At 38.5% G+C, this 23,250-nt stretch overlaps 1 protein-coding gene across 1 annotated transcript; it reads left to right on the top strand.

Annotated features, from left to right (window-relative positions):
- The first annotated feature begins 1,905 nt into the window (after window positions 1-1,905).
- LOC139723771 (uncharacterized) lies at window positions 1,906-22,140 on the top strand. The gene is made up of 4 exons (XM_071634981.1): window positions 1,906-2,224; window positions 17,849-18,318; window positions 19,238-19,671; window positions 21,696-22,140. The coding sequence occupies exons 1-4, from the start codon at window positions 1,906-1,908 to the stop codon at window positions 22,138-22,140; spliced, it is 1,668 nt and encodes a 555-aa protein (XP_071491082.1).
- The last annotated feature ends 1,110 nt before the right edge of the window (window positions 22,141-23,250 follow it).

The raw sequence follows: 23,250 nt of genomic DNA on the forward strand, positions 1-23,250 counted from the left end.
AATGTTTCTTGTATATTAATTTCGTGATCTCTTATAAGTTTAATACTTAAGATTCATCTATATTTCCATGCCTGTTGAAGTTAATGTTGTAACAATGTGGGTTTTTTTTTTTTTTTTGGGGGGGGGGGGTTAATCTGTTGAAAATATGTGAATTGCTCCAACTATATAATATATATAAGCAGTGAGTATAGATTGAGATACAAACGTGATTTGACTTTTTATTTAAGTGATCTAGCTTTGCAAGCTCCGCCTTTTAGTACGTATACAGAGGGCTCTGTTCCACCGATACATTTACTTTTTGCATATAGCATTGCAATGTATGCATTGTTTTTATTCATGGTTTCATGCATATCATGATTATTGAATTAAAAAAAAAACTAATGGCCTACATTACTTGCAAATTGTTAACAATAAACATTTATGATTGAAATAATGATTGGTATAAACTTTCTGTACTTGCAATATATCTTTCTGTCTGATGAAAATAAGGTCGTAATAAGAATTGAATTGAATTGATATTTTTTATCATGTTTGCTTGAGATATAGGGCCTACTGCTCGAGTTAATATTGACACAATTCGCTTCATTTAAGAGATATAGATGAAAGCACAGTATTCAACTCACCTACGTACATAACATGAAATATGCAAACAAACATGCAATGCCTTTTTACGGGATGCACCGCCAAATGGAAACAAAATGCTCGAGATTTTGACTGAATGGATGTCAATGGGCCAAAAATAGACTATCAATGCGGTACCCATGATGGAAAATATTTATTAATATTTGATATAGGACATTCTTCTATAGAACGTAGTCGGTTGAGTGGGTGTGACGGGTATTGTCGATGCTACCACCATTATAACCATTCTCTTTCCAAGGACACATCTTTAACAATGCACTTGTAATAGAGGGTAGCCATTCTCCGCAGAATTTCAACTGAGCGTTCGCCGAACAGGAGGGCAAGCTGAAGTGGTCGTTACACTAGAACGTTAGACCGGCTGTGCACTTCAGTGGTGTTTTACTCTTCACGCGAAGTGTTTTTTTTCACCATCCACGCTCTCGGTGGAAGCAAGCCTTGACTTAGGTGGCAGGCCTACATCAAAATCACACACTTGAGGTATGTTATTCAACAGTCTTATATCACATTCGTTTTCTTTGATTTCCTCTTGCCGCATGACAGAGAGTAATGAAGTTTACAGAGTTATTTCATTCAAAAGTACAAGTATCATTTCAGATTTATCATCATGTATGAATGTAGGCTGCTGTATACATATCCGTTCCATAATGTACACCCAGTTTTAGATTCTAACCGGAGTTATCTTCAAGTTCATTCTCCAAGAAATTCCTTTAAAATTCTCGTAAAAAGAAACCACCAGGAATCAATGTAGAATAATGTACACAATAAAAGAATCGTCGGCACAGCAATAAAGAGTATGAGACTCAGGATGAGAGTTACGAGACAGGACGGGACAGCAAAACACGGCCGACGCCACGTTTTGACAGTGTGTGTGTGTGTGTGTGTGTGTGTGTGTGTGTTGCGGGGGGGGGGGAGGGAAGTTTATATTTTTGGTACCACTTCCCGGGCTTTCATCAGCTAACAAGCAAAAAACAAAATAAAACAAAACAAAAACAAAAAGGCCTTACCCGCACTTTTCTAAACCCGAAGCCCTCAAGCTCCTCTCTTTTTTCTTTTCTGGTGCCACTTCCGGAGTAAAAAACAAAGAGGGGGAGGCAAGTGGTTATACCCTATGCATACCTATGCATTATCTGAAAAAAAAAAGGTGGGGGCCGAGCCGCCCCCCCCCCCCCCCGTTCGCCGACCCTGCAAAAGGGAAAAATATAAAAAACAAAAAGAATAAAAAGAAAATATTATATATTTCAGTTGTAACTATAGACGGACAAGATGACATCAAAAGTAGAAGCTCTGGGCACAGTGTACGAGAACGACGTTGCAAAAGCACTTGGCAAATATCAAGTTCTTCGCGACTTGGACCTTTTCGTGCTGGACAACTCGATGCGGGAAAGCACCGTAGCGCAACTGCGGGGCCACACCCTGGAGAACAAGTGGAAAATCTATGAAGAGGTGAAAAAGTGCGGCTTTAAGCACACCATCGTGGCCTCCTTTTCCCACATGACTCGCGTGGATGATGATTTCGTCAAGCAGCTTAAGGAGAGAGGGGAAAACCCCGATGGTCTCTGGGCCTTCTCCGAGATAACTGCAGGTATTCACTTTTCAACAGCCATGCGAGAATTGTGGTTTTCTTTCTTTTTTTATACAGTATGTTATAATGGCTATTTCAAATATCATTGTTCTTTTGTGTGACTTAAAGCACCAAATGAGCTATTATTCAATGAATATCCTGTGGTAGATACGATTACGCCACTTAAAGGAGAAATCTATACCTGCAACTGATTGACAAATTATATTGTTGCGAACTGATTGCGATAAATACAACTCATATAGGAAGAATTTCTTCAATTTGAAAAAGCTATATATACCTAAAACGCTATGTTTTCTTAGGTTTCCCACCATGATAATTCATATCGTTTTGGCAAATTGAAGAACTGTTCTGTATTCTTGCACTATAAAAACAACGAAAGTATCTTTTCAAAGTTATCATCGGTTATTAATAGATTCTGAAAGAGCAGACTCTATTTAAAAAAAAAAAGATTTTAAATGAAATATACCTAAATAGAAATGGATTTACCTGACCCATCTAAATAATGGAAAGAAATTACATTCTCTTGAAATGTGTATACTGATAAAGAAGGCTTTAAAGTTTTATGTGATCATGCACGGGCTGTCCTTTCCCAGGGACACTTAATTCAATGTGGGCGTCAGTTTTGCAGAGAAACTGATATTTTCTTTTGATTAGAGTGTAAAATGTTTTAAGTCTGGAATGATGATACCAGACGAATGCATATCCAAAACACGGATATCAGTGAATTGCAAGATGAATCTACAGTGACAATTTTTATTTCATTGAATGGAACAGAAGCTAACCTCAACATCGATATTATTTCTTACCAAATTGAAATAGCAGATGAGAAGATGGGAGATGATGGAGATAATACTAATAATGTCAACCCCGAGCGAAACATCGTGTTGTTACTCTTAACCCTATCATCGACATAGTATTTTGGAAACAATACTTTTTTTTGACAGACAGTTTGGGAGGGTTTGGGACGGGTATATCCCCATGAAACTTTTCCATATTAACAAGGGAGGTCTTGCAAATTTTCTAGAAAAATTGAATGGAATATTTAGGGGAAAATTGAATGGAATATTTAGGGAAAATTAAATGGAATATTTAGGGAGTTACCAACAAAAGAAAGTAGGCCTATACATCTATAAAAGGGAACTGGTGGGGGGGGGGGGGGAGAGACTGGAATTGCACATCGCCCTCCCAAATGAGGGAATATTTTGCATGTTTAGTGGAATTGAAATGACAGATGTGATGTACCGTATGTCCCCAAATAATACAACGGTGCCTTCCGTAACGGTAGCTTTAAGAATAGTCAATAAATCGAAATGCAATTTCAGGGTATGAAACTATAACTCATTGCCCACATCTTACAGAAAACCCCATTCGATTTGCTTCAGTGGTCAAAGAGAAATGAGGAATTTCGTAGAGCATGTCAGAAGTCTCTTCCCTCCAAGTTCTGTCTATTGTGTTCACACATTAATTTGCATTTCCAAGAGCATCCAAGTGCTAAACTTGGAAAAATCAAACTCATGACATGCTTTACAACAATCCACATTCCTCTGTGACCGCTTAACCAAATTGAATGTTTTTGTTTGTTTGTTTTTTTCAAAATAGAGCTCAGATGTTATTATTTTAAGACTCTGGAGTAGCATCATACTGGGTGTTATCAGTGCGAAAAGTGGATTGTAATTTTTGGGGGACATACTGTACACTCTTGATGAAATGTAATATAAGGAAATTTGTCAATCTCAAAAGTGCCAAATGGAAAGGGACTAAGCAAGTGCGTGTGGAAGAGGGAGGGGGTTACGGTGTACCCCTCTCACGCGAGGGAGATCTGCATTTTTCAGAAGATTCAGATTCAGATTCAGATTCAGATCGTTTATTGTCATGCACTACGGCATAAAAATCTTTGCAACAGTCTCCATAAAAATTTCACATGTAAAGGAAAATAAATATGTATACATAACTGAAGGACAAGGAACATAACACTAAACTAGAGAGGGGCCGTCAAAGGCGGCAGACCCACGCCTATAAGTACAATGTCGGGGTAAACATAATGTGCATTCGGTCATCTACCAGAATTCGGCCACTTAATTGCCAGTGTGCTTTATCACCAGCCAGTGAGTTCTACCAAAGATCGTACACTGAAGTGTACGATCTTTGGTTCTACAGTCACATCACACGCAAATCACATCATTACACATACGGTATTAACACTCATTCACGTACAGGAAAGTCCTTAAGTCTCCTCCAAAAATCCATCGAAAATCCCAAATTCCACCGTCAAAAGTGCAGAATCGGAACTTTTCCAAGCGCGCGCGAATTAAGTCCAGTTTTAAGAGTATTGTCTACGCGACGGGTCGCCGAAAAAGCGCTAAAAATCGAGAAATACGCCGTTTTCTTGCGGGATATTTTGTATTATAGCAAGCCGAGAGTGTGATGATATCAAAGGTCGTATGAGTGTACGATCTTTGATGGTATCCACAAAAGCGCAAAAGAAAAACAAAATTTACGTACACCAGTACCCCCTAGGCAATTACCCCTATGATTAGTGTCTACGGGAATTATTCAATGCAAGGGTTGAATGCAAATGTCTACTGCACCAGTATTCGGCCACCAACGAGCGCCGCAACGTCCCCGATGCAATTTTGCACCAACAGTGTAGAGCGCGATGCATTTTCAGCGGCCTTGCACACGCATTGACATTGAGCGCGCATATTGTGCAGTCTGACTGCGACCGAGCTAATGCTCCTCCAACGAAAAAAACAATCAATGTTAATTTGAAAAATCATCAAAATACGGGCCAGTTTGTGATGACGGAGAACGAACTTTCTTAATCTAGAAGGACATAGTCCCTCATATAGGCCTAAACGTAAATTTCGGAATTCTTACGAACATTTGAGCAGCGAAGTCGGATCGTTTGGGAGTTTATGTTTTCGTATGGTAGCGGAAAATCGCAAAGTGAGAAACGGGAAATTTTCGGAGTGGTCACTATACCATGGGGTCAAAACTTCAACTTCAAGGTCACACAGAATTTGCAAGGGTCAACCGATTATCACCAAAATCTAATCGATTCTTTCCTGCCATTATCCAAACATCCCCATAACATTTCGTGCAAATCCGTTTACCCGTTCTCTTGTTATCTTGTACACAAACAAACAAACAAACAAACAAACAAACAAACAAACATACGGAACCCTTCACATAACCCCCTGCCGATTTTCATCGGCGTGGGTAACAAAGTACAGCAAGTGCACGTACTGTACATGTATTATTAATAATCAAAATATTGCACTTGGTCCCTGCACATGTACATGACTTATCTTATTACACGCAAAAAAAGCATGCATGGCTCGTGACCCGGCTACCCATCCAACACTAAAAAACAATACATTGTACACGCAAACCCACACTCATTCACCCACACACACACACACACACACACACACACACACACACACACACACACACAAACACACACACACACACACACACAGACACACCCGCACCTCCCCACGCCTCATACACGCCCACATCACAAAATGTACAGCTGAACCAAAGGGCCACTGTAGTAGCTCCGCGGCTCTACATACCCCTACACATTAATCCACACCCCCAGCGTCAGTGTGCGGCTGCGCACCCAAAACACTGACACAACCACCCACTGCAAAAGCATACCACATACACATACCCAAGCAGACGACATAGACACACACTTACACACCCTATCAAGTTCCTGTTTCCATGTACCAAAACATGTGCGCACATGTCTTAGTGGGGTGGCTTAGTAGCTCTTAGTGAAATTATCGTGACACGGCGGACAAAAGCATGATTTTTTCACCAAAGGTACTTCATGATGTACCTTCTCAAAAAATAGGGTGCTCCAAGAAAATTGATGCTGGGAAGGAGGTTAGAGGTCAAAGGTCAATGACCTTTATTTGTGAAATAGGTTTTTTGGCTATTTCTCAGGTCAGGAATATCCAATCTGGATAAAACTTGGCAGGAAGAATATTGAGAACAAGTAAAATATTTTGATTGAATTTGGGGTGAAATTTCCAAAGGTCAAAGGTCAAAGGTCAATGAACTTTTTCTAAAAATCATGTTTTTGTTTATTTCTCCAGGTAGGAAGATTCAATTTTCACAAAATTTGATATGAACGTTGTATAGAAGGTACCAAGAGTATAAACCAGGGGTCAAATATAATTGTTGATTTGTGCGTTGCCATGGCAACCCAAAACTAGGGTTTTTAATTGAAGTTAGTTACAGGAGGCTATTTTCCAGTTTGGAAGAGATTCCATTTGAATAGGTACAACTGATCAACGGGATGTATAGAGGTTTGAAATACTTTTCATTAGTGTTAAGTGGTATGTTGCCATGGCAACTACATATATAGATTTTGGTTAAACTTAAAGGAGACTTCAGAACTTATGAATTTGAAGAGATTTCCATCAGGGTTGGTATTATTGATCAACAAAAAAGTCGCCAGACAAAGATTTGTCACCTTTATAGCATGTGGGTTGAGTGAATGCAGCAACAATAGTAGAACACATCAGTGAGAGTTTGAGGAAAATTGGACAATCCGTTCTAAAGTTATGAATTTTTGAAGTTTCTGCTCATGCAGTCGAGGCTGGATGAGAAGACTACTATACCTTGTAATATCACATGTGTACAACGATATAAAGAATGAATAAAGAAAATTCAACATAAATTATTTTCGCTTACAAAAGGATACTCGACTTCTCTTTCAGAAGGCAGGGGGAATAATATTACCCTTGACATACGTCACTAGCAAGTCAAAGAAACTATGTGAACTTTATTCAAAAAGTATGGTTTTGTGAAATTCTCATTTCATTTTCCTTAGAATGTGCGCATGTGACATCATACACTGTGGTAGTCTTTTCATCCAGCCGCGACTGTGCAGATACCTTAAAAAATCATAACTTTTGAACGGATTGTACGATTTTTTCCAAGCTTTCTGTGATGTGTCCTACTAATATTGTCATTACAAAAAGTCTACACGCGTCGGCGGACAAACTCTTAATGAGGTATGATGTCATATTTCCATTAACATACAACCAATTGAAACCCGTTGCTGATAGTGTATAATGAATATTCATTAATTGATCACGCGTTGACCTCATTTACATACAAACACAGGTCAAAGATATTAGCCAATCACGAGCTAGTGCTGGACGACTGGCTAGCGTGGTCGCGCTCCGCGAAATACCAGCATGCGATACGCGCAGCTGTATAATGCATGCACTACTAGTATAAGGGTCTGAGCTTAGCTAGCTTAGTTACTCAGTATACGTATGCATGCAACACGATAATACTGTTAGAACTTATTTCATATTTGGACAAATTCAACGAGTACTCTATTCTACTAGTACTAGGCTACTTCATTCTGGAACCAATGAGTGAACACCCAACCCAAAGACCAAGGAGAAGATGTGCTTCATATTCCATCGGACATTTCAAAAAACTCGCGGAGACCCAGGAGAAGACAACTGCAGTGCCAGCAGTGGAACAAAAAGTCAGCCTTTGATGTCGAGGTAGGCCTAACGACAAACGTTAAACTCTAACAACAGGCCTAAACGTTAAACTCTACTAAACATCATTCTAATATTTTGAAGCATGTTTAAGCATTGTCTCATGTAGGCCTAACTGTTAGCGCCGATGTAGAATAGAACCTGTAACGAATCAAACTAGTGTATTATTCAGGGGCGGATCCAGGAATTCTGTAAAGGGGGGGGGGGGGGGCGTGACTAATATTTTTGGTGCCACTTCCGGGTTTCATTGCAGTATTTTCTTTTTATTTTCTTTGTTTTTAACGAAAATTTAAGGGGGGGGGCGTACGTGCGCCGGTTGCGCCCCCCTCTGGATCCGCCACTGTTATTAATAGAGGAGATTAAACCTAAACTTAAAGGTCAAAACTATTTGTGCATTCATCAAACCGTCACTAACAGTAACACTAAAAAAAGTAAACTGTGTACCGTAACAGTAACACTCTAGACGTCTAGTCTAACAATAAAAAACATGCTCACAGCACCAACCTTAAAGGGCTCCTATAGTTTTGGTTGAGACCTAATTTCAGGTTTCTAACGCTAACATTTTTTGTGAGATACCAATGAGAAACATGAAAGAGCATGGAATTCCATGAGGAATTCAACATTTATTTGATGAAAATTGGTTTTGAAATGGCTGAGTCGAGATATCTAAAGGCTTAAACTACAAAGCAGAGCGATGTTACTCTTATTTTTTATTATTTTTTTAGGGTGAAGCTTAGATTTGAGGAAATGATATGATTGACAAAAATGTTTGAAAATTTGTCACACATTGTAGATAATGTGAAGGTGAACAAGTAACACAATAAAATGAGATTTTGTTAATATGCAGTATTGCACGTCACCAGGAATCCACATGTACACGTGTATAATTGGAAAAGATGCTTGTTCTTGAATTGTGTAACATAATTCATATAATCTACCAGGAATCTTCAGTCGCGTGTCTTTTCGTGCTTACTTGAATGCCCTGTGGTATATGGAATCTAAATAACGTTTTTACTCTTTTGATTGCTCTACTCATGTGAAACTGAATGCCCATTATTTTGTTGCCCTATCGAAATTGAATGACTCTCTATACTCTTTCATGCACTAATACGAAATTGAACAGGAAAACGTATATTCCTATTTAACATGTAATCCGTGTTTAACATTACACTGCCGAAGGGATAAAGCCATTGTTATAATTCAATTATACATTCATTGTGCATAATTCCTTTCTACCTACATATCCTTTGTGTGTATACTTACCACTTCTCTAATAAATGATGGGTACCTATGTAGTATCATCATCTTTGATTTACAGAGAGATTGTATGAACTTGTTTTTTAATTTCAGGCGGATCTCATCACCAAAGAGGATTTTTCAGGCAGCTGCGGAACAGCAAGTGATGTCAATACTGCACTCAGGCTTGCCATAAAGGAAAAGCTTACAATCAGCATAAACCAGAATCCGGAGTGCGTGGCACGTGTCCCTGTAGATCCACTGGTGTTCGAGGAAGTATTTGCACCTTGCAAAAATACTCAAGACCGTAACCTATCAAATGAATGAGCTGAATGCCATCCTAGGACCCGACTGGAACGTAAGAATAACCAATATGGCAGGGGATTTCGCATACGTGAAAGAAAAGGGGCTTTACCTAAAGGTTAGGAAAATGAGACCAATTACCGAATTTGTGGAACGTAGTGGTACCCTGCCAGGACATCATCTGGAGAGAGGGCACTATCTGATGTTGAGGTTCATAAGGTCGTATGGAACTCGAGAAGAGTGGAAACAGCAGAAATGAAGTCAAGACACAACAACTTTTTGTTTCAGGGTTGTTTAGGAGTTTTACAGTTTCTTAAATTCAAAGTTATTTAGACATTTTACACTCAAACGTCAGTTCCATATTTTTTATGCAGTTTGATTCATTCATGAACTATGGCATACTTTTTTTTTTAAATGTAGATTTGGCTTTTGTTACTGAAGTTACAAAGTTACATAATTATGCATAAGGGTCCACATCAGGTTTCAAACATTGTGTTTTTTTCTATATGCCAACATTATTCTATGAATATGTCTTCAACTCCTCGTCTACTGAATGCAATAAAATCGTATCTAATCAGACCTATTACTCGAATAAAGCAGTCACGACGAGGAGGGAAGCAGCGAGCTCTGTTCAGTAAGGGGCTTAAAAAGACAAAGACATGGCAGCTTAAAATTTTGCAATCAGAATGTCCGCAAAAAAAGTCTGCTTGATACCATAAAGAAACTTAAAAGAAAAATTGAGAAGTTGGCATACATAAAACAGAAGCTTGAAAAAGTTTTGAAAAAGAATGAACGCTTTGAATTGATCAGGAAAAAGTACAAAAAACGTGCTCTGCATCTCTCTATGTTACTGAGAAATAGACAATCAGGCAAGCGATCAGCATGGATGAGAAAAGAACATTACTCAAGGAGACATGCCAGGAGACTCTCAATGCATCTCAAAGAAGAGTGTCGGGCCAGGTTACAACTTCTTGATTCGTAGGGAGTTCTTGTCATACATATCACTGTACGAGACAAAAACAGTGAAGAACTGAAGGCTATTTCTCTGATTGAAGATACAGAGGAGTTGTGTAGCATGACAGGATGTAATGAAGAGGATATTTTACAAAGGGTAAATCTCGCCGTGCTAGTAAAGGATGCTCATGGCATCTCAGATGAGTCTTGGAATGCACTTGCGTGTATCAGCAATATAGTAGCCTAGTACTTGTAGAATAGAGTACTCGATGAATTTTGTCCAAATATGAAATAAGTTCTGACAGTGTTATCGTGTTGCATGAATACGTATACAGAGATGTTGTTGATGTTCAAGATAGTATGCATGTCAAAAAACAAACAAACAAACAAACAAACACTGGTGTTTAAACTTTGGGGTACTCTGCCCTACTTTGGGTAAAGGAAGCAATTGACAAAACTGACATTTATTGTAAAAAAAGAAAAATGTTTCTGTCATTCTTTATTGACGCCAATGTAATGTCATGATGTCTTGCCCAGCACATCACTTGGTAGGATGAGTGTCAATGCACAAGAATTGACTACTAAGAGCACACTAGATAGAGTATGAAAATGTCACTAACTCAGATTGGATGGTATGTCATTTGCTTCCCATTGCCAAAGTAGAGCAGTACTGTCCTGATAGAAGTCAACTTTTTGAAAGTTAAAAATTACCCTTTGAAGAAAATTGCATAATTGTGTATCTTTCCTGCGAATATAAGGGTATAAAGTTCTATTTTCACATTACACCGTTTCATGTTTATTAATGTTACTATGATGGATGTACATGACAAACTTTTTATGTTTCCGCCAGAAGAGGTCCGAGAAGTTTTCGGGTTGTTACGACCTATTGTATTCCTTCACAGTACATGTTATAGTGCTGTGTCGTGCACACGTAAAAAAAGTGTTCATAATCATATCCATGTATATCAGTTAAACGACTTAGAAGCAATGAACACATGGCCCAGTCGTTCTGAAATGGACATGACTTTTGGATATGGATTCCTAAATGGTAGTTCTGAATACATTTGATACAAACAGTTAATACATTGTACTATATTACAACTGAAAAGTCATGATGCTCCTTGTTATCGTTGCAGATTATGAAATTTATGTAAGGTTTTTTTTTTTTTTTTTGTTAGGGAATGTGGTGAATTATAATGTAATTCATTTTAAATCTTTCCAAACCTCCGTGAAATGTATAAATTGACTCTCTCATAATTGAAATATCCTAAAGATAAAGTCATCAAAAATATAATTGTATTGGCTGGAATAGTTTAGCTTATGAGTCATACAGCCTGCTTCACCCGAAAGCTCATCAGCACTGACCAGTATTTTTGCATTCAAAAGAGAAGACGATACAACCCTTCGTGCCGTCTTCTTCTCTTATAAATGAAAAAAGCAAAACAAAACAAACAAATGGTCAGTCACTGATGAGCCTTATGGTGAAACACCCTGCACGTCTCATTAGCTAAACCATTCCAGCCAATGCAATTATACACACAGCTCCTCTAGTTCAGCGCTTTTCCAAACTTCAGTGTACAAAACGTGTATTACACTCTATTCGTATTTATAAGCAAAATATACCCCTGATTTTTTTGTTACAAGTTTTACGCGCATAGGTACAATCCTGCCATGAAATTAATCCATACATTGTTGCCACAATGACTAACTGTCATTCAATTTTGCACACGCTGGATTCTTTTCTAAACCGTCACATAGTTTTGCAGATATCTATACCTTATAGGACTAAATATTGAATTTATAAAGACAATAGATGATTTGTACCAATTCTGTCTCTTGTTAGAAGATTTGTACCAATTCTGTCTCTTGTTAGAGCATTTGTACCAATTCTGTATCTTGTTGGAGAATTTGCACGTATTGTAATTTTGCAGATGACTAAAAAAGAAGACTGAATAAAAGCAAATGGCTGTTGGTCTATCTTCATATATACACTGTTTTTGTGTTTATGTCCAAAAGGTTTTGTCAGTGATATGACATGTGTATACAGCATGTGTGCTTGTGTTGATTTTGCTCGGTAGAGGTGTGCGTGCATACATTAAGATATGATGTACATGTGTGTGTGTGTGTGTGTGTGTGTGTGTGTGTGTGTGTGTGTGTGTGAGTGGGGGGGGGGGGGATCGAACCCAACGGAATCAAAAAGTAATTACGACAGTGCAGAGCTCAGTGACATACAAGTACTGTACATTATGCAATTCAGCCACTCAACGACATTGAAAATTGATTAATAGTTAGAATTTTATTCATAGCCGTACACAAAAATCTAATCCAAATGATTAAGTGTCAATTTTATAATAATCAAATTGATAGCTTTTATATTACTGACGTACTTTTCTAGCTGTGCGAGCTGTCTTTAATATCCAATGGGCATGTATTTTGATTTTGCCATACTCTACTAGTACGAGTAGTAGTACGAGTAGTAGTAGTAGTAGTGCCATGGAGGTAGAACCTCCATGGTAGTAGTAGTAGTAGTAGTAGTAGTAGTAGTAGTAGTAGTAGTAGTAGTAGTAGGAGTCGTAGTAGTCGTAGTAGTAGTAGTAGTAGTAATACATTTAAAAAAAAAAAAAAACGTATAGAAGGGATTATAGAAGGCAGGAGATGCAGAGCACGCCAGCGCAGGAGGTCACAAAGTACATACACTGTATCCGATGCAGCGAGATCATTATTTTTGAATCTGAGGTTCTTATTTACATGAAGCCAATCACAGCGATCCAGTGGCGTGAGTAGTGATGAATATTAATGAAATGATCACGCGGTGACCGATTGCCCGAAAACCTTTTAGCCAATCAGGATGCGGTATCCTAAAGTGCGGCACGCGTTGAATAGAGTGTATCAGAGGCAGATTCTGTCAGCAGCTATGGAATATGAATATTGCAGAGGTACCTATGGGAAAGTTTTTCCAATTGGCTAGATATTTTACATGAATATTCATTAGAATATGATTATTCATTTTAAGGAGTTACTTTTTGATTGTGCGACAGGAATAATGGTTCTTTTACCTCTCGAAGTAGGTCATCTGATGGGACCTCTCCCTGCCTGTTCGCGCGCACCGCGCCGTTCATATAACGCGCAAAAATGTGTGTCTCTTGCGGAGTACTGAATCCTAAGGTGAAAAACAGCTAATTTTCAACTCAAAAGGTACCTATGTAAAATGTGTACAGAAATGTAAAATTTCTGCATCTACTCCAAGTGTACGACCTACCTTTTCATTTTAATGAGTTACTTTTACTTCCCGAGATATTACTGCGCAGCTTTGGGCTCATGAACTAGACTTTGCGTGTATAAGCCCTATACCTGTCTATGCGCTCAGATCAGTGCTTTTTCAAAACGTGCTCTGCGTATGGAAGATGTCACTTTAGAAATTGTAATGTTGTATTCACTGAATCCACGTGCGCATGAAGGTGGACTTGTCCTTTAAGGACAGATTCTGAAAGAGCAGACTGTAAGCTTTAAAATGATGTATCACACAATTCAAAGGGATTCCCCTAACCTATCTAAATAATAATACCGGTACTGGAAAGAAAGCACACACTCTGGATAAGTATGAACTGAGAAAAGAGGCTGCATTGTCTATTTTAGCGTTTAATCTTTACCAAGCTGTCTCATGTCATTATGTTCATCTTTTCTTCCCCCCTCCAATTTTCATTTGAGTTTGTCATTATTAATTTTTGATGATAAGAACGATGCCACAAGGCATTGTTTCTTAAAAATGCTTCAACTGCTCCTTCAGGTCCAAAATCTACATCAATATATATTATTTTCCTGATCTCCTCAACATTTTCCAAAAATAAAGCATACACCTTTTATGCATTGAGTCCTCCTTTTTGTGGATAATTAAAGGCAAAAACCCAAAATTAGTGCTTGAAAATTATTCTTAAGTGTGAGTTACGGATAGAAAGAACCTCTGTAAAAAAAAAATGAATCTGTATAATCAATGTTAAGTATTGTTAATAACACAAAATGTGAACAATATTTCTATGATAACATGTTTCCAGACTAAACCGTCCGCATTTATGCTTTAATGAGAAAAATACTGATATCTCTTTATATGTTTGCTTTGATTGCAAAAACTGTATATGGTAGGATGTCTTGTGATACAACAGGGGGGCATTTCATGAAGCAGTTTGGTCAGATATTTTTCTGACAAACTGTTACAAACTACAGAAATCCTTGCATCTGATTGGCAGAGAGCAAATTTGTCCGACAACTTGTCGGACAAAATGCTTCATGAAATGCCCCCAGACCTACACATATTATGCATAAAATGTGATATCCTGAACATTTTTTTCAAGTCACTCTCCCAAAAGTGTATATATAGGACCTTTAAGTTTTTCTTGTGTTTGTTCCTGGCAGATTACTAGTACACAAATGCTCCAATCCATGATGACCTAACGGAAATTAAGGAAATTAAAATGAATATACTGAAAACCAAAACTACAGATACTAATAACTTACTTCATTCTTCTCTCCCCACCCCACCCCTTCTTTTTGGTTTCTTGATATACTAGTAGATCTACCTGACTTTGATAATTGTCATTATGTAACATCATCTTCAATTGACAAGGCGATAAAACTTAACAATCATTTCATTATGCTGCTGGACTAATGGGGTTAGTTGAACTATATTGTTTTTAATGTGCTATACTTTTTCCTCCTATCAATCACATGTATTTTTGGGTGGAATGTATTTTGACATAAAGCATCATAGAATCAACCGCCTTTGGGGTCGGGAATTTTGTCATATCATATTGTGATTTAGATTCTGCTCTATGCCGATTTTGTTTTATTTCTATCAACTTTTTAAACTTCCCCATAGACTTTGTTCACCAGCCAACTACATCCCACCCTCTTTGGATAATGTGAACCAATCAAACATTGCTTTTACTTTTTAATAACATGTCTATACATAGCTATCAGACCAAAAATATTCAAACCGCTTTAAGTCTTTATGAGTGAAATTACAAATATCAATATATCTTTAAAAATATTCAAATTGTCTAAATTCAACTTTATCTATGAAAGCAGACTTTTAACTTTTTTAAACATTTGAATAACCCCCATAAGAAATAAGAAACATATAAAGAGGGGAGGTGCGGACTATAAAAATTGCTTACGGGAACCAGGTAATCCCTGCGCTAAACCTATGGAATTCACACAATCTTGGAGGAAACGGGTTAAATTTGTTAGGAAATATGTAGGGCAATACCCAAAACCTTAAGTTCTCAATGGAATATGCAGCTCTTCTACTGGTAAACTAGTAGTTCTGGGAGAAAAAATGAACTGTGACATAGTCCTACACCTGGCTCAGTCATTGCCCAAGATTTAAAGTATCTGAGCCAGAGTCACATGTCACTCTTTGCCATTTCTCTACAGGAGGTAGACAGTACTAAAAAAAATCCTTTACAAGAAATTATATGAAATTATTCAATGAAAAGGTGCTTAAGAAAACTGGACTATTCCAACACACCTCCCTCAGGTCTGCAACACAGACTAACCACCTGTTACCATAGGAAAACCAGTAAAAATGGTGTATTACTGTAAACATGCACATAATATGTCGTATTATGGGTCTGAATTTTAAGACTAGCAACCATGTACATTGCATTGCATTGTACAGAAACCTGGCGAATGCCCTGTGTATAGTCTTTGAATTCAGACATTATTGTTATGTACAAATTAAGGGCATTTTCTCATTTTTTCTGTTAGCGGATTTCTTGGAGCACCCCCTAATTTTGATCCTCATATATATACCAATGTCTGAGGAAAAAATGACACTTTTGTCCGGCGTGTCACGATTATCAGTATATTTGTCACTAAGCCACCCCACTATCTGCATCAATTGGATGAACAGTACACGTGCATGTGCAGGGATGTTATTCAAACAATAAATGTCTATACATTGATAAATGAAATAAAGAAAGGACACATACAGTTTACATAACATGTACAGTATGTTAAGATCCATAACTATTGCCAGAATTGGAATATAAAGTACATTATAAACATACAAATCAGTACTCTGACAGATTATTGAACCCCTATATTCCGATATGTAGATATCATCCACTGAAAAACCAAATACATCGTACATGTATGTGTGTGTTTTGTTTTGTGCCCGTGTGTGTATGTGTATGTGTGTGCATGTGTGTGTGTGTGTGTATGTTAGTGTGTGTATAAAACATGCACGGGGTGGAAATACATATAACACATATACTTTCCTATATACTGATATACAATCAAATATCCTGAGAAATCCAGTCCTGTCATGTTACAACACCCAAACCAAACTTATACATCACCAGAAAATGCCAAATTATCACACCCCTGTATCCAACTGTACAATTTAAGAGTCAGACATTGTTTGCATAACAGACATTATCTATAATACCTTCCTCTGCTAAATTTGCTATTATAAAGCATCATTGCACTTGGTAAAAATAACCGTCTCAACCTATCAGTCTGCCGCCTAGGTAATCTTATCCGACCAGACCTACTGAAAACCAACTCCCCATATACATGTAAGGGGTGGCATGAGTCCTTCACAATGGGTGTATGTGCTCACACGTGTGTGTCATGATTGTGTACAGGTGTAAGTAAAAATACTATCACTGTACAATGGTACCAAAAAAAAGAAAAGAAAAAGATAATAATATCATCATCCTGCTGCTTTATATAGACATCAGTTTATCTCCAAATAATTACCGTATCTTGCCAGACTATAAATCCACACATGGGTACATTACCGGTAACCCTTCAACTGTACAATAAAAAGTCAGACATTGTTTACATGACAAACATTGTCCACCTTCACCTAATAAATTTGCTATTATAGAGCATCATTGCACTTGGTAGAAATGACCGTCTCAACCTATCAATCTGCAGCCTAGATAACCTTATCCGACCAGACCTATTTAAAACCAACTCCCCATCCTTATCCGACCAGACCTATTTAAAGCCAACTCCCCATGTACAATAATTGTACATGTAAGGGGTGGGATGGATCCTTCACAATGGGTGTATGTGCTCACATGTGTATGTCATGTGTACAGGTGTATGTAAGAATACTATCACTGTACAATAATACAAAAATCAATAAAATAATATCATCATCCTGCTGCTTAATATAAACATCAATTTATCTTCAAATAATTACTGTATATTCCCAGGCTAAATCCACACATGGGTACATTACCGGTAACCCTTCAACTGTGCAATAAAAAATCAGACGTTGTTTACATGACAAACATTATCCACCTTCACCTAATAAATTTGCTGTTATAGAGCATCATTGCACTTGGTAAGAATGACCGTCTCAACCTATCAGTCCGCAGCCTAGGTAGCCTTATCCGACTAGACTTATTGAAAACCACCTCCCCATGTAAGGGGTGGGATGGGTCCTTCACAATGGCCTGCAGTTTTGTAATGACAGAATTGCACACTTTTGGTGAAGTATCATAAGATATCGTTCTAAGGATGTTTATTTAAAGCTATAAAAAATGAAATCTTAATTCTTTTTCTTTGGTATTTGGATATTGAATAGGTGCAAAAGACAAGGTACCGGACACTACAAACGTTCCTCTTGGTATCCGCAAACTGCAACCAACGGGTCTGTACAACGTGATCTTTGAGGTGGACCTGGGCGACTCTGTATATGACTTCAACAGGTTCTCCATAGACAACATGTGCGCACTGCTCAGCAAGTGGAACAACTGGTGCTACGAGAACCTCAGTTCTAAGGCCAAGGTGATGTTCAATTTCAGAGATATAGGCGACGTGATGCCTAAACACTCTGTCAGACTCTTTAAGGTGGTATCCTTCTTTGCCCAACTGCCGCCAAATCGACGTCCTTTTGGGATCGTGTTTGAGGAGCCCATGGGTAAAGCCCTGCCCGAGGAGTGCGGCATGTGGGCGCGGTACATCCGCAAAATCATGGACGACAACAGGTGGAAGGGACATCTGCTGGTTCACGTCCATGAAAAGTATGGCAACTGTGATACAACTGTGCTACAGGTGAGTTGAAAATCAACAAATCGGTACAGATGAAAGTGTGATAGACTTCTTCTTGGAGAAATGCTTGAGAGGAACAAATTAATCCTAACACTAATAAATGTTGCATGCAAGGTTCATCAGCTAGACTCATCTCATCTACCTATCTACTATAGTCAAGCAAAAAGACGATTTCCAGGTAACGGTTACTTAACCGTTCTTTCTTTCATTATTTCCTGGTTTTGAGTAGATATCCGGCTTGACTGAATTGAACTGGGTACGCATCCGGTGAATACATGGATAAGATCTGCGTATTGCGGCCGGATTGCGAGATACCGCAGTCCAGTCATGATGTCTTACACAAACTGATCCGTCTGATGGGTATATTACATAGACCTATCCGAGGCCCATCTACCCATAATGAATTTCATTAGCTTTTAAATTGTAGCTTGATGTCCTTCATAATCATCTTTTTTTTTTTCAGCCAAGTCAACCAGCATAAGCGGAAACAAGCATAAAGCTCAACACACCCACGCCACCAGCGTAGAATCCTTGAAAGGGACCGTTGTTCAAAGGACTGTAGCGCAAGAAAATAAAAAACAACAACAATTTTTGTGAAGAGATATTCTTTTTAAATAGCAACGTGACCTATCGATGTGGAGGCCTAATGAAAATTTAATGGAATCAACGCCTTATCTTGTAGTATAACTTTTGTACAATCAACTGCTCTGCCGCTGTTGAGATTTCTCCTTCCACATCTTGAAATCTTAAGCTCGTAAAGACCGAACAAAGATGAAAAAGATGAAATCAGTGTTGTGCTGCGAATTTGTTTCCTTGTGCATCCATTATCATGATAACATAATATAAGTTTCCAACGTCTGTCAATGTCTGTCAGTCATGAGGTGAAGATTAAAAAGGGAATTCTCTCCGATTCCAAACCCAGGCTCTAATGGATGGTGCGAACGGCGTCTGGGCCAGCGTGTGTACGGAGGGTGCTGCAATTGGTCATGCTTCAACCTGTGTCACCTTGATGAATCTCATTCGCCTCGGCAACAAGAAGGTCCTCAAGAAGTATAACTGCACCTACCTTCGCCAGGCCGCCGTCAACGTCACCAAAATCACAACAGGGAAAGACCCACATATCAAGCAGCCGGTTTTCGGAGCGCGCGCCATCGATTTCGTCTTTACCCTGCAGCCTGAAGATTTCGACTTGGCCAGATTCTTCGGTGAGAAGGCGCCCGTGAGGATTACCACCATGGCCAGCAAGGAGATGATCCGTCACCGATTAGTTAATCTCTTTGGAGATAATCCCCAGTTCACCTTGGAATTGGCCAACAAGATGAAGAAACTAATTCTTGAAGATGTGAGGGCTGGCAGGTGAGAGAACCCACTGCGAAGTTAATAGTTATGAAGTAAATCAATTTGTTGAGTACATTTTTACAATCTAATTGAAGAACCAGTGTTTTCTATCATAAATTTCCTCTAGATCTTTTCTGTCCGCTCATAGAAGTAAAGTTATACCCTACATAAATGATTATGATTATTTCATGAAGATGTTGTGTCATGTAAGATCGTGTTATAGTGCCCTAATTCAGTATGAACAAGGAAAAGTAGAAATTACGCGGTGCGTAATATATGTCCCCGCCGGAAGTAGCATTTTGTAGCAAAATGTACCATATAGGTCAAAAATCAAGGTCAAAGGCCAAAGAAGTCAAAGGTCAAAATTCTGTGTAGAAGTTTTGAAGCCCTCACCTAGTGCCATCACATAAAGCAAACGGAATCGAAATCGGGTTAGAAATGGCGAAGGAGTAGCATTTTGTAGCCAATGTACAATATAGGTCAAAAATCAAGGTCAAAGGTCAAAGAAGTCAAAGGTCAAAATTCTGTGTAGAAGTTTTGAAGCCCTCACCTGGTGCCATCACATAAAGCAAACGGAATCGAAATCGGGTTAGAAATGGCGAAGAAGTAGCATTTTGTAGCAAAATGTACAATATAGATAAAAAATCAAGGTCAAAGGTCAAAGAAGTCAAAGGTCAAAATTCTGTGTAGAAGTTTTGAAGCCCTCACCTAGTGCCATCACATAAAGCAAACGGAATCGAAATCGGGTTAGAAATGGCGAAGAAGTAGCATTTTGTAGCAAAATGTACAATATAGATAAAAAATCAAGGTCAAAGGTCAAAGAAGTCAAAGGTCAAAATTCTGTGTAGAAGTCTTGAAGCCCTCACCTAGTGCCATCACATAAAGCAAACGGAATCGAAATCGGGTTAGAAATGGCGAAGGAGTAGCATTTTGTAGCCAATGTACAATATAGGTCAAAAATCAAGGTCAAAGGTCAAAGAAGTCAAAGGTCAAAATTCTGTGTAGAAGTTTTGAAGCCCTCACCTAGTGCCATCACATAAAGCAAACGGAATCGAAATCGGGTTAGAAATGGCGAAGAAGTAGCATTTTGTAGCAAAATGTACAATATAGATAAAAAATCAAGGTCAAAGGTCAAAGAAGTCAAAGGTCAAAATTCTGTGTAGAAGTTTTGAAGCCCTCACCTAGTGCCATCACATAAAGCAAACGGAATCGAAATCGGGTTAGAAATGGCGAAGGAGTAGCATTTTGTAGCAAAATGTACAATATAGGTCAAAGGTCAAGGTCAAAGGTCACAACTGAAATTCTGTGTAGAAGTTTCAAAGCTCCTATGTAGTGCTATCATATAAAGCAAACAGAATCAAAATTGGCTCATAAATGACAGAGAAGTAGCAAATTGAAGATTTTGATCACACACGGACGCACACACGGACGCACACACGGACGCACGGACGCACGGACGCACGGACGCACGGACACACACACGAACTCGTTCGGCGGGGACAATAAAGTTAGAAAGCGTACTGCCATTTGAAGCTCTTTGACATACAATGTACCTGCCAATCTTCACATAATTATCAAGGTTTATAGTAATGTGCTGTTATATCAAATCATTTCACTTTCTTTCACGTTTTACTCTCTTGATTTCGTATTCCTTTAATAGTCACAGTAGGCCTACATGATATTTGACGCACTTTGTGATACTTTCAATTCTTTCATAACTATCATGGTTTAATCATATCATTTGAGATGTTTTATCCCAGTACTATATCTTTTACGCTTTTCCTTATATTTTTCGGGTCACGAAATTTCATTTGCGGGCATTCGGAAAATGTACTTTTGATGATTTTAATGCAATTTGATTATGAAAATTTGTTGATGTCGACCCTTGATATATAATTCTATAATAATAATTATTATTATTATTGTTATGATATATATATTCATATATTTATATATATATATATATATATAATATACATATATTCATATATCCATAGCATCCACAATAAATAAATATGCATTTTTTTTTCACAATATGGCAGGAAGGAAGAGTACATGAGTATGGTGGGTCTGGCCTTGCTCTTCGATCGAGCTGGAGGAAGTCTGGACGAAAAGATGAGAAATGCCATAGATCACTTTCAAGTAAACAGCCCACATGCCAAGAACCTGCTGGCTAAAGTCCGCGAGATGTGGGACGAATGGGATCTGAGGGAAGGGAAAAGTGACGACATGCTGCAGTTCGACTCTTTCTACAACGGCTTCATGGCGCCCTACTTCTCCTGCTATCGCTGTTCCGACACCAAGAAGGCCCTTGCCGCCATCGACATGGACAGTGACGGCATGGTAGACTGGAACGAATTTGAGACGTACTTGAAATGGGCGCTCCATGAATACCCAAACATCGGTGACGTGGAAGAGTTGTTTGATATCACCTTTCGGAAAGGAATCATCCCGGCCATGCAAGATGAATCTTTGAAGGCAATTTAATTCATTGTGCCTTGAGGATAATGATGTAGCCCGACCAGACGCCATGAGGGCGTTTTTTTTTTAATGTAAATATTATGGCGTTTTAAGTCCTGAATGTTTTTACCACACGTGATTAATCCTTGTCTTATCATTATATTTGAGTACACCCAAATTTTTATGGGATTGGGCGATTTATTTCCTCTATGGCCGTTCCCCCAAACTTTCTGTAAACCGGATTGTTGGTGAGTCCACTGAGATAGTCTTAACTGAACTGTTTCCCTCCATGCCCTGTCGGGTTTCCCGTAGGTTTTTCTGCCTGACAGATGGAAATTTGATGCTTTCCAGAGCCAATTCGTCTTTTTCACAAACTATATTAGTCTTCTCATACTTCGATGGCTGCTCAGAAACTTTACAAAGTCATAACTTTTGAACGTATTGTCCGATTTTTCTCAGACTTTAACTGATGTCTTCTATCAATATTGCTGTATTCACTCAATTCACACATAATTAATTTTGTGAACCTGTCATTTAAAAGTGGTAGAGCAGCTTCAGAGATCGGTGTCTCATCAGTTATCACAGCCAACACGTTTCATGGTAGTACAATCGCATCTTATGCAGAACGATACTTGCAAGTCTCAGCAGAATACAGACGTTAGAGTAGTCCTAAGCTCATCTGTATTGGAAAATCATCTAAAATCGGTCTTAAACTTATTGATCTCAATACAAGATATTTACCTCGGGAATTAACTCAGCTGTCAACGGTACAGCCTTCATGTGCGGAATGACCCAGCCGGTGATCCAGTCAGATGGATCTTTGAACATCAGGATCTACCGCATACCAACCCACACAGATCAATGTCCCAACTTCCAAGTATAATTATCCCTTGGAACACAAGTTAGGAGTAATCCATACACTGTTTCATAGGACTGAAACAGTCATTCCTGACCCTCAAAGTATAGGGGAAGGTACGGTCCACATCAAAAAGGCTCTCTCAAACTGCGGCTATCCTATATGGGCCTTCCATAAGATCAGCCAGCCCATAAAAGCAATACGTACAGACTCTACAACTCCATCAAGAGGACAGATCATACTCCCTAATACGTCAAGGAGTTTCTGATGCGTTATACGTA

The sequence above is a fragment of the Diadema antillarum genome, unplaced genomic scaffold (assembly GCF_040938485.1).
Source record: "Diadema antillarum isolate AM-2024a unplaced genomic scaffold, OU_Dant_1.0 scf00000199, whole genome shotgun sequence".
NCBI classification, from domain to species: domain Eukaryota; kingdom Metazoa; phylum Echinodermata; class Echinoidea; order Diadematoida; family Diadematidae; genus Diadema; species Diadema antillarum.